The sequence below is a fragment of the Oncorhynchus gorbuscha genome, linkage group LG06, assembly GCF_021184085.1.
Source record: "Oncorhynchus gorbuscha isolate QuinsamMale2020 ecotype Even-year linkage group LG06, OgorEven_v1.0, whole genome shotgun sequence".
NCBI classification, from domain to species: Eukaryota; Metazoa; Chordata; class Actinopteri; order Salmoniformes; family Salmonidae; genus Oncorhynchus; species Oncorhynchus gorbuscha.
Window position 1 is genome coordinate 40,914,624 of NC_060178.1, and position 16,248 is coordinate 40,930,871.

The 16,248-nt window shown below is 41.4% G+C and overlaps 1 protein-coding gene across 1 annotated transcript in view; it reads left to right on the plus strand.

Moving 5' to 3' along the window:
- Positions 1-389: 389 nt before the first annotated feature.
- LOC124037972 (insulin receptor-like) overlaps positions 390-16,248 on the plus strand; it is a 116,750-nt gene continuing 100,891 nt past the window's right edge. The window contains exon 1 of the mRNA XM_046353293.1: positions 390-1,567. Within this exon, the coding sequence (XP_046209249.1) occupies positions 1,489-1,567 (79 nt within the window). The 5' untranslated portion in view covers positions 390-1,488. The remainder of the gene's footprint in view (positions 1,568-16,248) is intronic.

Consider the following 16,248-nt stretch of genomic DNA (forward strand, 5'->3'; position numbering starts at 1 on the left):
AGGCAACAATCCATTGGAATCCCCACCCAGTTGACTACTTTAAAATTGTGGAAGTATAGTGGAAGCTGTCAATGGCAATGTCTATGCTAAAATTATTTATATCCATTGTGAGTCCTCTATCTATCTCTATGTCATGGCCGCTAGTATTTTAATGAACCAAATCTAAAACGAGGCCAAATCGGGAAATTCAGCCGCCCTTTAAAAGAAAAATGGGGTCGAGAATGGGCTTCCATACTAACACAATTTTGTTAGACTGTTGGTTTTGTATAATGCTATACACTGCAATCCACACATTGCTAGTTGTGCGCACCGTAACTCCAGTCCGTGTTTTTCTACATACCCTATCTGCCCCAGCTGACTGGTAGTAGTTGTTTACTGGTGGATAGACATGGAGAAAAAAAGGTGGGAACCCTGAGAGGTGCTGTATACGGTAATCGAAGTTTTTCCCACATAGCAGTTTATTATGCAATTAAGTTTGTTTACCTCATATTTCTGATTCTGCCAGCGGTTATTTACTTTATTTAATTGCCGGTTTTGAAGCTTCGTTGTTTATATGAGCTGTTTTGCCAGATAATCTGAAGACGGGAGTTCTCACACTTTTTAGCAATGTGCTGGAAGCGGGGGGATATTTGTTTAGTGGCTAAACGTAATGTTCGCTGGATCCATTTTTTTGGGGGGGTGTTTTTCATGTTGTCGTGGGCTGGCTGTAGCGACTGAATCAGTTCAGAGGAAGGTCGTTCAAATATATCCACGTTTTTCCTGCACGTATCCAAATTTCATGGGATGTGTTCACATTTTTTCCTCTCACGTTTTAAAACTATGTGTTTTTCCTGTGATACGGCGAAGAAGTGCAACATTGGAGTGCATGAAACACTCAGCGACCTGTGGATTACAGCAAGCTAGCCAAGGTTAGCTAGCTTCTTGGGTCTATAGAAGTTCGGCTACATAGCTGGATTTTTGGAAAGAAGAGGACACCCAGATTTCTAAATGATCCAGCATTAATCTTAAAGAATTGCTTTATAATACGGAAATACGGTCTGTGTGCCTTTCAACAGTGGAACCTCGTTTATCGTGGAATGAGGCCGTGGCTAGTTACTTTCTAGTTTAGCTAACGTTAGCGGTGTGGGATTTATTTTTTTCTCGAATCGGAATACTTTAAAAAGAAAAATCAAACATTAAAGTGAACTATCCCATACAATTGTAGGAAATGACTATTTTTATTCGCAAATGTGTCGCCAGAACACACGATCAAACTATTTAGTGGTCATCTTTTTCAGGGAGAACCGAAATCCCAAAGTTAGCTGAGAAGATATTGCTGTTAATTAAGATACAACCACGTTGGACCCCTGGCCCCTTTTTAAGGGGGCTAACTGGACTAGCTAGCTTGATTTATATTCTCCTTTTGAACACTTTTTTGTTTGTATTGGATTTCTTAAACGAACTTTGGATATCTTCAAAACACACACAGAGAACACACTCGAAGTCACAATGCAGTTTGGGACTTCAGCGGTTGTTTTGGTTACTTTTATCTACATTGGATGTCACTGTGTCCTAACAAATGGAGAAAGTAAGTAAAGCTATAGTTGTAATGCAATGTTATGTTGCTGACTATACACGCCACATTATTCTACTAACGAATTATTTGTTGCACATTTCTTTCTGCACAACATTTAAAATTGAATTTATTGAAAATTAAGTAAAGGATTATTTGCCGTGGTCAGTTGAACAATATGGTTGTTTCACCATTTTGCCACGACACAATTTTACCTTAGGGTGGAAATGTGTTTCTCATAGTTATGTTTCTAATATTTGCTTGCAAAATTATTACAGAATACCCACCACCGCCTCTTAAAAATATAGTATTGAGGCCTGGCGTTGATTCGTTAACCGGAGGGCCAGATTAGCTCCTGTTACTGGACTATGGTGGTCTTTTACAGCGAATCTAAACTGAAAGTTGCAGGATTCGCTTGCACAAATAGGCAGGCCTCTTCGTGGCGACTTACTACACACAGTCTCGTTGTAGATGGACATGTAAATGCATTTAGACATCTTTAAGGTCCCTGAAAACCCCATAAATGCAGGTTTTAGCCTACATTCTGGGTTTGCTCTAGCTAACTTTAGCGATTGGAGAACTAGGTTTTCTGGTATGACGCTAATTAGCTATCGCGAGCCGTATGAATGTTGCGCGTTCGAGTGAATTATTTACCGGAGGTAGAGGCGAGCAAAACCCTATATAGTTATTGACTACGGTGTTTATATATCTTGCTAGCTAGCATCGATTGCTAACATCGCTCCCAAATGCCTAAACGACTATATGGGTTAGCTGCGTAGCTAGATTATATTGTTTACGCTTGTCCATCCCTCAAAATAAATGCCAAAAATAATTTTGACATTCACACCGTCTCATTTCATCATGTGCTAGACAATTACTGTGAGGATGTTTACTACAGAGTAATTTAGTATTGAAATGGGAGAAACAAAACAAGATTTTAGCTGTATATCCTATTCCTTGTGTTATGAGAAATTGTATTCCTTTTGTTTATGTGGGGCATTTTGTATGGAAAAACCAGGCAAATCAATGTTTTTAAATTGTGGCTTGTAGCTACATTTGCAGCTTATTGATAGTTGTTGGCCTAGTCTTTATCACAGTTTTATTTGAGGTATCCACGCCTGAGAGAAATACAAACCCCACAGTCCCTGTTTTGATCCAAACATTTTCAGATCATGATGAAATCATTTCACAGCATACAATATGATTGTCTCTAATCTTCCATGTTTGCATGACTTGGAGCCATGCATATTATGAAGACCTGGTACAAGATAAGGTGCTATTTCATATATTTTATTTAATCTACACTACATATTTATTTTCTAGCAATATGGAATATTTTCTAGATGAGTGGACTTGGAGTAGCTTTTTTTCAGACTTGACTGTGGCAATTTTGTGCTGCACTGAATTTTGCATAATGAAAATGTCTAATTTGCAGTCTTTGCATATTTCTCTTGCTACAAGACTGTCAGAAGAATTATGCTCTGTTTGCTTCCTTGTAAAGCTGACACATCTCTAGAACGTTTTATCTAGAACATATGAGGCTGTTTGTAAACATTAAGGAAATAACTAGTAGGCATTCCTGTGATGGCCACATGAAGTGAAAGCATCTGTATCACATCCGGCTGGGATTTGGAGTCCCATAGGGCGGAGCACAGCGTCCGGGTTTGGCCGGGGTAGGCCATCATTTTAAATACAAGGGGTGGCAGGTAGCCTAGTGGTTAGAGCGTTGGGCCAGTAACCAAAAGGTTGCTGGATCGAATCACCAAGCTGACAAGGTAAAAATCTGTCGTTCTGCCCCTTACCCTAGAGAGGTTATGTGGCCAACATCCAGCAGGGCGCCAAATACAGAAATGCTAATTATAAAAATTCAGAAAACAAAACCTAAAAATTATGAATGCTACAATCTCAAATATTTTACTGTGTTACAGTTCATATATGGAAATCAGTCAATTGTGTCTTTCCAAGATGGCGTAGCAGTAAGTTGTCCTCTCGTATCGTCTCTCTGTAAATATCGTCTCTCTTTCGTTTTATATATATTTTTTTCTTCGCATATCTTTAAAAACATTTTGCTAAACCTAAGCTTCCAAATACTCTTCTGCAACCCGCCAATGTAGCTACTTTTCCTAAAGTAGTTATATTTACTTCGGAACCGGACCCCATCAACTGAAGCTAGGCAGCCAACTACCAGCTATGCTAGCGGTCTTCAGCTAACCGGTCATCAGCTAACCTTTAGCTCGGAAAGCTCTCGCCAGTTCAAACAACGCGACGCTAACCAGAGCATAACGGACCTATTTAACAAAAAAAAAAAAACTTACCCCCGGATTCCCACCACAAACGGAACATTCTTCTGCTGGATCTTAACTAGCTATCGAGCTAAACAGCAACCCTGGTTGATTACTCCTGGCTAGCGTTTCCACCCACGTAGCTTGAAGCTAGCCTGGCCAGAGCTCCTAGCATACTCCTGGGCTACAATACCTTGACTACGACCGGTCTATCGATATCACTGCATGAAGAGGAATAAACAGACTCACCCCATCGCGACGTCCTCCAAAGGCTAACTCGCTATCTCCTTGCTTGTTAGTTCGGCATGCTAACTGCTAGCTTGTTTAGCCCAGGTCCGCTAACTACTACCTTGTTTACCCCGGCCTGCTAATCTGTTAGCTTGTTAGCACAGGCCTGCTAACCGTCTGCATCGCCGCGTCCCAAAAATGCAGTGCCCCATATGTACTCTCTCTTCCCGATTTAAATCTTTTTTGTTTATACCTTCCGGAAACCTGCCTCACCCAATATGATACGGAATCGCTATTATCTTTATTTTTAGAACACACTCAAGAACCTCCAAAGCTAACCAGCTAACCAGCTATATCCAGAGATAAAACCTCTCTCATCATCACCCAGTGCCTGGGCTTACCTCCGCCATACCCGCACCCCACCATACCCCTGTCTGTGCATTATGCCCTGAATATATTCTACCATGCCCAGAAACCTGCTCCTCTTATTCTCTGTCCCCAATGCTCTAGGCGACCAGTTTTGATAGCCCTTAGCCGCACCCTCATACTACTCCTTCTCTGTTCCGCGGGTGATGTGGAGGTAAACCCAGGCCTTGCATGTCTCCAGGCACCCTCATTTGTTGTCTTCTGTGATCAAAAAAGCATTGGTTTCATGCATGTCAACATTAGAAGCCTCCTCCATAAGTTTGTTTTAGTCACTGCTTTAGCACACTCTGCTAACCCTGATGTCCTTGCCGTGTCTGAATCCTGGCTCAGGAAGGCCACCAAAAATTCAGAGATTTCCATACCCAATCGAGCTTCAATGCCATACAACACTCCTTCCGTGGCCTCCAACTGCTCTTAAACGCTAGTAAAACCAAATGCATGCTTTTCAACCGATCGCTGCCTGCACCCGCTTGCCCGACTAGCATCACCACACTGGATGGTTCCGACCTTGAATATGTGGACACCTATAAGTACCTAGGTGTCTGGCTAGACTGCAAACTCACCTTCCAGACCCATATCAAACATCTCCAATTGAAAATCAAATCAAGAGTCTGCTTTCTATTCCGCAACAAAGCCTCCTTCACTCACGCTGCCAAGCTTACCCTAGTAAAACTGACTAACCTACATTCTGCAGGCAACATTTTCACAAAAACCATAAAATGATTCAAATAAAATCATTTACCTTTGAAGAACTTCAGATGTTTTCAATGAGGAGACTCTCAGATGGCAAATGTTCCTTTTTTACAAAAAATATTATTTGTGTTGACAAATCGGTCCGTTTTCTGCGTCACGTTTAGCTACGAAAAAAAGCTGTATCCAGGATTGTGTAAATCTATCCGCAAGCTCATTAGCATAACACAACATTAACTATTCATGAAAATCGCAAATGAAATTAAATGGATCTATTTGCTCTCAAGCTTAGCCTTTTGTTAACAACACTGTCATCTCAGATTTTCAAAATATGCTTTTGAACCATAGCCAAACAAGCATTTGTGTAACAGTATTGATAGCCTAGCATAGGATTTATGCCTGGCTTTCAGCATGCAACATTTTCACAAAAACCAGAAAAGGATTCAAATAAAATAATTTACCTTTGAAGAACTTCAGATGTTTTCAATGAGGAGACTCTCAGTTAGATAGCAAATGTTCCGTTTTTACAAAAAATATTATTTGTGTTGACAAATCGGTCCGTTTTCTTCATTCTTCATCACGTTTGGGTAAAAAACGAAAATTAAGTCATTAAAACGCAAACTTTTTTCCAAATTAACTCCATAATATCGACAGAAACATGGCAAACCGATGTTTAGAATCAATCCTCAAGGTGTTTTTCACATATCTATCGACGATAAAATCCTTTGTGGCAGTTGACTTCCTCTTCTGAAGAAATGGAACGCGCATGGACCTACAGATTATGCAATAATTTAGACACAGGACACCGGGCGGGACACCAGGTAAATGTAGTCTCTTATGGTCAATCTTCCAATGATATGCCTACAAACACGTCACAATGCTGCAGACACCTTGGAGAAACGACACAAAGCGCAGGCTCATTCCTGGCGCATTGACAGCCATATAAGGAGACATTGGAACACAGCGCCTTCAGAATCTGGGGCATTTCCTGTATGAAACGTCATCTTGGATTCGCCTGTAGCATTAGTTCTGGGACACTCACAGATAATAGCTTTGCAGTTTTGGAAACGTCAGAGTTTTGTCTTTCCAAGGCTGTCAATTCCATGCATAGTCGAGCATCTTTTCCTGACAAAATATTGTGCTTAAAACGGGCACGTCTTTTCATCCAATAATGACATAGCACACCGATAGGTTGAAGAGGTTAAACCTCTTAGAACTCCCCCCTACTTTGTGCAATTTCCACCTGAAGACATGCCCATCTCTAACAGCCTGTAGCTCAGGCACAGAACCAATGATATGCATATTCTTGGTACCTTTTGAAAGAAAACACAATGAAGTTTCTGTAAATGTGAATTGAATGTAGGAGAATATAACACAATAGATCTGGTTTAGATAAAACAATGGAAAAAACCATACGTTTTTTAATTTTATATTTGTATCATCTTTAACCTCTTGCTCCTACCTGACACGCAGGCGTCCCATCTGAACATCTGGAAATGCAAATGCGCTATGCTAAATGCTAATAGTACTAGTTAAAACTCAAACGTTCATTAAAATACACATGCAGGGTATTGAATTAAAGCTACACTCGTTGTGAATCCAGGCAACAAGTCAGATTTTTAAAATGCTTTTCGGCGAAAGCATGAGAAGCTATTATCTGATAGCATGTAACACCCCAAAAGACCCGCAGGGGACGTAAACAAAAATAATTAGCATAGTCGGCGCTACACAAACCGCACAAATAAAATATAAAACATTCATTACCTTTGACCATCTTCTTTGTTGGCACTCCTAGATGTCCCATAATCACTATTGGGTCTTTTTTAAAATTTAAATCTGTCCATATATAGCCTAGATATCGATCTATGAAGACTGTGTGATAAACGGGAAAAAATAGCGTCTTATAACGTAACGTCATTTTTTAAAATTAAAAAAGTTGACGATAAACTTTCACAACACTTCAAAATACTTTTGTAATGCAACTTTAGTTATTATTAAACGTTAATAAGCGATCAAATTGATCACGAGGCGATGTATATTCTATAGGGGTACGTCTGTAAATAATGTCCGGGTAAATCTCAACCAAAATATCCGGTCCGAGACCTGAAGAAATGGGCTGTCTCTTCTTCGTTTGACCAAGAAACAAAGCCTAGGCAAATGACAAGACTGTTGACATCGTGTGGAAGCTGTAGGAATTGCAATCTCGGCTCCAGGTAATTTGCTTTCCCATAGACAATACATGCAAGTGGCGCATTGATATTTTACATTTAAGTCATTTAGCAGACGCTCTTATCCAGAGCGACTTACAAATTGGTGCATTCACCTTATGACATCCAGTGGAACAGCCACTTTACAATAGTGCATCTAAATATTTTAAGGGGGGGTGAGAAGGATTACTTTATCCTAACCTAGGTATTCCTTAAAGAGGTGGGGTTTCAGGTGTCTCCGGAAGGTGGTGATTGACTCCGCTGTCCTGGCGTCGTGAGGGAGTTTGTTCCACCATTGGGGGGCCAGAGCAGCGAACAGTTTTGACTGGGCTGAGCGGGAACTGTACTTCAGTGGTAGGGAGGCGAGCAGGCCAGAGGTGGATGAACGTAGTGCCCTTATTTGGGTGTAGGGCCTGATCAGAGCCTGGAGGTACTGAGGTGCCGTTCCCCTCACAGCTCCGTAGGCAAGCACCATGGTCTTGTAGCGGATGCGAGCTTCAACTGGAAGCCAGTGAAGAGAGCGGAGGAGCGGGGTGACGTGAGAGAACTTGGGAAGGTTGAACACTAGACGGGCTGCGGCGTTCTGGATGAGTTGTAGGGGTTTAATGGCACAGGCAGGGAGCCCAGCCAACAGCGAGTTGCAGTAAACCAGACGGGAGATGACAAGTGCCTGGATTAGGACCTGCGCCGCTTCCTGTGTGAGACAGGGTCGTACTCTGCGGATGTTGTAGAGCATGAACCTACAGGAACGGGCCACCGCCTTGATGTTAGTTGAGAACGACAGGGTGTTGTCCAGGATCACGCCAAGGTTCTTAGCGCTCTGGGAGGAGGACACAATGGAGTTGTCAACCGTGATGGCGAGATCATGGAACGGGCAGTCCTTCCCCGGGAGGAAGAGCAGCTCCGTCTTGCCGAAGTTCAGCTTGAGGTGGTGATCCGTCATCCACACTGATATGTCTGCCAGACATGCAGAGATGCGATTCGCCACCTGGTCATCAGAAGGGGGAAAGGAGAAGATTAATTGTGTGTCGTCTGCATAGCAATGATAGGAGAGACCATGTGAGGTTATGACAGAGCCAAGTCATATTTTAAACCCAGATATATTTTCCAATTTTCAGTGATCAGATTTTCCTGCGCTTTTCGATGAAACGCACGTTCTGTTATAGTCACAGCCGTGATTTAACCAGTTTTTAGAAACGTCTGAGTGTTTTCTATCCACACATACTAATCATATACATATACTATATTCCTGGCATGAGCAGCAGGGCGCTGAAATGTTGCGCGATTTTTAACAGAATGTTCGAAAAAGTAGGGGTTAGGAGTAACAGGTTAAAATCAACAAGATAAAACAAACAGGACAGCACCTTGAGTAAAAATGAACAGTTTATGGTTCCATAGCCGCAGGCAGAACAGTTGAAACTGGAACAGCAGCAGGGCCAGGAGTCATAATAATAATAATATATGCCATTTAGCAGACACTTTTATCCAAAGCGACTTAGTCATGTGTGCATACATACTACGTATGGGAGGTCCCGGGGATCGAACCCACTACCCTGGCGTTACAAGCGCAATGCTCTACCAACTGAGCTACAGAAGGACCACATGCCAGGTAGTCCTTTACGCATGGCCCTAGGGCTCAGGTCCTCCGAGAGAGAAAGAGAGAATTAGAGAGAGCATGCTTAAATTCACACAGGACACCGGATAAGACTCTCATTCGGAGTCAGTGTCACTGTGAAAGAAAATGTCCAGGTATATATATATATATATATGGGGTACAGGGAACATAAGGTTGAATATATTATAATGACCTGCTAGATCTACTGTCTCTTTTATATTATGATAGCCAGCTAGATCTACTGCCTTTATTATATTACAACAGACCAGCTGTATCTACTGTCTCCATTTCACTTTGGCCATTGTTGTGGGCCTGCCCTCCCCTCAACCGCCTCAAATAGGCTATTTCATATGGTTTGGGGTGAGGTGGCAGACACATGCATCTCACATTTCATAACATTACATGTTTATATATTGCTTCTAAAATAAAAATAAAATAATATTTTATATTATTAATTTCAAACAAGAGCATTAGCTCCTCCGCTCTCTCCACTGGCTTCCAGTTGAAGCTCGCATCCGCTACAAGACCATGGTGCTTGCCTACGGAGCTGTGAGGGGAACGGCACCTCAGTACCTCCAGACTCTGATCAGGCCCTACACCCAAACAAGGGCACTGCGTTCATCCACCTCTGGCCTGCTCGCCTCCCTACCACTGAGGAAGTACAGTTCCCGCTCAGCCCAGTCAAAACTGTTTGCTGCTCTGGCCCCCCAATGGTGGAACAAACTCCCTCACGACGCCAGGACAGCTGAGTCAATCACCACCTTCCGGAGACACCTGACACCCCACCTCTTTAAGGAATACCTAGGATAGGATAAAGTAATCCTTCTCACCCCCCCTTAAAAGATTTAGATGCACTATTGTAAAGAGGCTGCTCCACTGGATGTCATAAGGTGAACGCACCAATTTGTAAGTCGCTCTGGATAAGAGCGTCTGCTAAATGACTTAAATGTAAATGTAATAAGAACTTACCAGTCCAAAACGATGTCCTCTCCCTTTCAAAAAATATTGCTCCACAATCACTAAATGAATCGAAATACAACAATCTCTGTCTCACTTTCCCAATCAATTTTTTCAAAAATGGTGTATATATCTGTATATCTAGACTTCGATTTAGCTTTCCCTGACTTAGTCGCCATACTGATTGACATATATAAACAGCTGAATCTGCGCGTTTACCAAACAATGCAGTGCGTAATATGTGTTTCTCTTTCCGGTATGAAACTTCAATAGCGGATAACTCTCTTTACGCTGGAGCTTACTACATGGGTTGGTCTTGCAACACATGAACTTGACCTATTGCCGTTTACCTCCGCTCATTGGCTATCTACCCAGCTAGATTTCAAGACTATCAGTGGTCATTGGGTTAAAAGACAATCAACAAAACAGCTGGCAAATCATTGGTGCACAATGATGTCATGACTTGTTGTCTTCAAATCGGTTTCTTTCAGTCAATACGTCCCGCCAAATGGCCCATCAGGTTTGATTGTGTTACAAACAAACCAATTGATTGCAGTGAAACCAAACATGACTGGAAAAGTCACGTTCTGTGTGGGTTATTTACCTGGAATGTGTCGTCGAAAATGGAATGGGACGGAATTCACGACACAAGCGGTTCACAAAGTGTTTCGTGTTAGGCTATAAAAACGGATTTGATCAAACAAAAGATCATTCATTGTGTAACAATGAGCATTGGAATTGCTAACAGGCGAAGATCGTCACAGGTAAACTATTTATTTTAATGCAGTTTGTGATTGTTACGCCTGTGCTGGTTTCAGGTTTTTTTTTTTAATAGGGCTCTATGCTCAGATAATCACATCGTATTCTTTCGCAGTAAATCCTTTTTTAAATCTGTCAACACAGTTGGATTAGCAAGATTCTAGGCTTTAGATACATGTGAGACACTTGTATTTTCATGAATGTTTAATATGACTATTTGTGTAGCGATCACCGTATATTGTGGAATTTCAGCCCGCTAGCAGGATCCGTGCGCAGCGAGGTTAACAAACTATAGTTTTGGCAAGTCGGTTAGGACGTCTACTTTGTGCTTGACACAAGTCACTTTTCCAACAATTGTTTACAGACAGGTTATTTCACTTATGCACTGTATCACAATTCCAGTGAGTCAGAAGTTTAAATACACTAAGTTGACTGTGCCTTTAAACAGCTTGGAAAATTCCAGGAAATGGTGTCATGGCTTTAGAAGCTTCTGACAGGCTAATTGACATAATTTGAGCCAATTGGAGATGAACCTGTGAATGCATTTCAAGGCCTAACTTCAAACTCTGTGCCTCTTTGCTTGACATCATGGGGAAATCAGCCAGAAAAAAATTGTAGACCTTCAAGTCTGGTTCATCCTTTGGAGCAATTTCCAAACACCTGAAGCTACCATGTTCTTCTGTACAAACAATAGTACACAAGTATAAACACCATGGGCCCATGCAGCCGTCCTACCACTCAGGAAGGAGGTGTGTTCTGTCTCCTAGACATGAATGTACTCTGGTGCAGAAAGTGCAAATCAATCCCAGAACAACAGCAAAGGACCTTGTGAAGATGCTGGAGGAAACGGGTACAAAAGTATCTGATATCCACAGTTAAACGAGTCCTATATTGACATAACCTGGGAAGCCGCTCAGCAAGGAAGAAGCCACTGCTCAAAAACCGCCATAAAAATGCCAGACTACGGTCTGCAACTGCACATGGGGACAAAGATCATACTTTTTGGAGAAATATCCAATATACAATGACCCTAAGCATACTTCCAAAGTTGTGGCAAAATGGCTTAAGGACAACCATGTCAAGGTATTGGAGTGGCCAGCACAAAGCCCTGACCTCAATCCTATAGAAAACATGTGGGCAGAACTGAAGTGTGTTATGAGCAAGGTAACCTGACTGTTACACCAGCTCTGTCAGGTGGAATGGGCCAACATTCACCCAACTTATTGTGGGATGCTTGTGGAAGGCTACCTGAAATGTTTGACCCAAGTTAGACTATTAAAGGTCAATGCTACCAAATTCTATGTAAACTTCTGACCTACTGGGAATGTGATGAAAGAAATAAAAGCTGAAAAAAATAATTATCTCCTATTATTCTGACATTTCACATTCTTAAAATACAGTGGTGATCCTAACTGACCTTAGATGGGGAACTTTTACTAGGATTTATTGGTCAGGAATAGTGAAACTGAGTTTAAATGTATTTTGCTAAGGTGTATGTTAACTTTCGACTTCAACTGTAAATGTGATATAAACATTGTTTTTTTAATTATCACTTTGCTAAAATGTATATAAACCTGTTGCTTTGTCATTATAAATTGAAGAGGGACTTAAAAAAAAGTTGTAGTATAAGGCTGTAACATAATGTGCAAGTCAAGGGGTCTGAGTACTTTCCGAATGTACTGTACATAAGGTCATTTTCTGCAGAAAAGTATTCTGTTTGATGGCATTCTAAAAGAAGACCATGTTCTGTGAAATGTATTTTTATACAAACCCATAGCTAGGATTTATAAAAGAGCCCTAAGCCATTGCGATGCAAATGTTTGTCTGAGAAGTTGTTTTCCCTGGCCTTTGTTTTGTACCTTTTTTGATTCTGTATTCTATACAAGTGTTTTTTTGCATTCTGTTTATTAGATTAGAATATGGCCAAATGCCACAGATTTAAGTCTAACAGGAAATAGTAATCTCAGGAGTTGTGAACAAAAGGATTTCCGTGTCCTTTGTCTGTAAGGTGTTTGTGGGGAAGCAGGCAATACCCACTGTAAAATAAATTAACGTCTCGTTCCTCTTCCTAAATGTTTCCGGTTTTATCCCTCCCAACGTACCCTTTTCAGTCTCTCCCCTCTCGCTGTCACAATTTATAATCTGGTTTGTATGTGTTAAGTGAGCTCTTCCTCTCACACTCAGTGTTCACTAGGATTGCAATGGTACAGTGGGCCCCACGGTTCGGTATGTATCACATTTTGTGGGTAACGGTACGGTTTCGGTATCATGTATTTAAGTTTTGTCTTGTATGACTCATACAGTGGATGAGTTTGCAACACGTAGCTCTCACAGTCTAGTACAAATTGATCTGTCAGTGAGGTAGCTATGAGTTGCTCTGGAGGTCCATCTATCAGTGTAGAGAGTTAGATGGGGTGTCTGTCTTCGTTTTCAATTTCTCTCCATGATGTTTCATAGTTTGAGATTTACTTTGCTGCTGAAATGTGTGCGGGAGGGGACATTCTTTTCATTACATTTTTTTAATCAGGCGCCGAAATCCTGAGTCAGTAACTGCCGAAAAGGGTTGCTTATCTTTGGCTCTGAATTCTCCCGCCCCTTTTGTTATTTCTTTATCTTTTTTCAGAATTTGTCACATTTGTTGTTGGAAGGCAGCAGCGAGAGTGTTTCCACTAACGAGTGGAATCTCCTTCCTCCACCTGCAAGGCATATGGCCGGGTGATGGTGACGTAAGTTACATGTGTTAGAAGTGTTTCCACTCGAGTAGCCGACAGTGGCAATGCTTGCAGACTGTACTTTGTTTACGGTTTTCATACCCTCCTCATCGTATTGAACGCTGAATCCAAAATGTTCCCACACAGTGGATTTGAAAGACGGTGATGCCTCTTCAAATTTGCTGCTCTTGTCTCACTAGCGCTTGCCATTGTCAAGTTGGAGCTGAGAGAATATTTGTTTTTTGTTTCCCCTCTTCATGGGTCCCCTTTAGGGAGGTTTCCTACTGAATGTCATTGCAAATTGTCCATTGGTGTTTTAAGGGGTAGGGTTGTGGGGTGTTTTTTTGTTGTCTATCTGCGTTGTTTTAGAACTTAACTTTTTTTGTACATAATGTTGCCACTACCATCTCTAAAGACTGAAAATAACTTCTAGACATCAGGACTGCGATTACTCATCACGGACTAGCAGAATATTTTTTCTTCTTTCATGACTCTGACGAGCCCGAGAGGAGGGATATACTTCTCTCTCGGGAACAGGCCCCGACCCCAGTGATAAGGAGGCGGAGAAAGAGGCCAGAGGGCGGACTGCCTTCTGAGGAGTAGGAGGCGCTCAAATAAACCCCCACTCCCCTCAGTTCTGCTCGCAAACTTTACAAACATGTACAAAAATAGTAAACATTTGTTAAACAATGCAGATAAACAACAAAATAACACAATCGGTTGGGGGCACGTAAAACGTCTGCCTTTTCATAAATATACACGTTAACATGTTCATTCTGAGACACTTTTTTTCCCTCTCATTTTGTGTGCAAATGTCACATCTATAGTGCTGGAATTGCCCTTCTGTAAGTTTAAGGAATATTTCCTATTGTCTCCCAACTGTTCACTGTCACCTAAATCAGGTAGGCACATTTCCATCATATGATGTGGAAGTGCATGGATTTAAATGCTTTCCATCTGTTTTGTAATGATGATAGCCCTTGAATCTTTTCTGTCAGATTACTGTTGGCAGGCAGCACTGCTGCAAAACATTTTTTACTCCGAGATGGCAACCACCCTTCTCCCATTTATCCATTGGATACAGTTACTGTTATAACATTAAAATTATCAACAGGGCTAATGAATGGTGCTAGTCTAAGAACAATTGAGGCCTGAATAAATAATGACGTGATGCTCATGTCTCCACTCTAACAATGGGAGTCCCAATGGCGGGAAGGCAGGTGACAAGCTTGGCTCCAAAATTATTGGGATTATTTTTGACAGATTTTGTCGAGTGTGAAAACCTCTCGCTTTGCGTCTTCCTCTCGATTTAAACACATACACCAATCCCTTCCCCCTGCCACTCATGCCAACTAAATCGAGAGATCACTTCTTTCTCTCTGACAAGTGGTTTCAACTTGCTATTTTCATTTGTAGGTTTGGTATAACAGAATCGGTCACATGGATACCCGAAACACATTAAAACATAATTATAAGTAATCTAAAGAGCAAGTTAACCTTTCTAACCACACCCTTTTTGTCTCAACTCAAATTGCGCGCAGAGGAAACGCTACTAAAACAGTATCAATGAACATTGAATCTGCATTTTAGCCAAAGATTGTTATATTAGCTATCTTGTCTTTGAATTGTTTTTAAATAAATGTGCTATAAGCATAAAACACAAGAATTAAGGTAGGCCACTTGATTTCAACATCTGAACAAAGTTGACAGGCAAGCATGCTGTTCAATCAGTTGGAGATGGACAGAAGGGTGTGGTCATAACAATTCAACTGTTGCAATATAACCATTTCCAGGCTACTTGCTAGCATGTGGACTTGTACTTGAGAGATTGTTTATGACATCTGTGTTAATTTTCTACAATGTCTAGTCATTATTTGTGAATGTGCGTTATGCATTGTTCCGGTAAAATGGGGCATTTTCATAGTAGCCTAGTGGTTAGAGCGGTGGACTAGTAACCGGAAGGTTGCAAGTTCAAACCCCCGAGCTGACAAGGTACAAATCTGTCGTTCTGCCCCTGAACAGGAAGTTAACCCACTTTTCCTAGGCCGTCATTGAAAATAAGAATTTGTTCTTAAGTGACTAATACTTGTCATTATGTTTCAAAATCTGTAGTAGAATGACTGAAAAATCTGAACAGAATGACTGCAATTGAATTGGCTACAATTGGAAATGAAAGTAATGACAATCCACAGTTTGGTCACCTGCTTCTGTCCTCCCACTGGCCTACTGTTATGTTCAGGGGAGAGGCTATACGGACACACCTGGTGGCCAAAATTAATGACGTATGTTGCGAAGCAAGAGTTATTTTTTTTAACTACCTCAAGAATATTTCTAAAACAGTAGCAAGACAAGTTTTCACAATGAGCTTACACTTTATTTACTGCTCTAATGGAGCCCAATATGGTGACTGACTGGCTCATTCCCTGGCCTGTCTGTATGCGGATAAAGCCACTGCAGACTGGGCGCTTGAGCCCAACCTCACTCTCTAGGACTGTTATCCATGTGTTAATAGACCCAGTGTGGTGTGTGTGTGTGTTCAGTGGTGATGGTGAGTCCTGAAACACAGGTGTGTGTGTGAGACCCATAACAAGGTCTGGTGGTCTACTCTACCCATACTGTGGCGATGGCCGCCCCTTAACCTCTAGTGACACCCCATCCCGTGAACGGGACCGTTATCATCTGACACTAATTAGCAAAACGCAATGGACATAAATATTACTAGAAAATATTCCTGTTCATGAAAATCACGAGTGAAATATATTGAGACACAGTTTAGCCTTTTGTTAATCACCCTGTCATCTCAGATTTTCAAAATATGCTT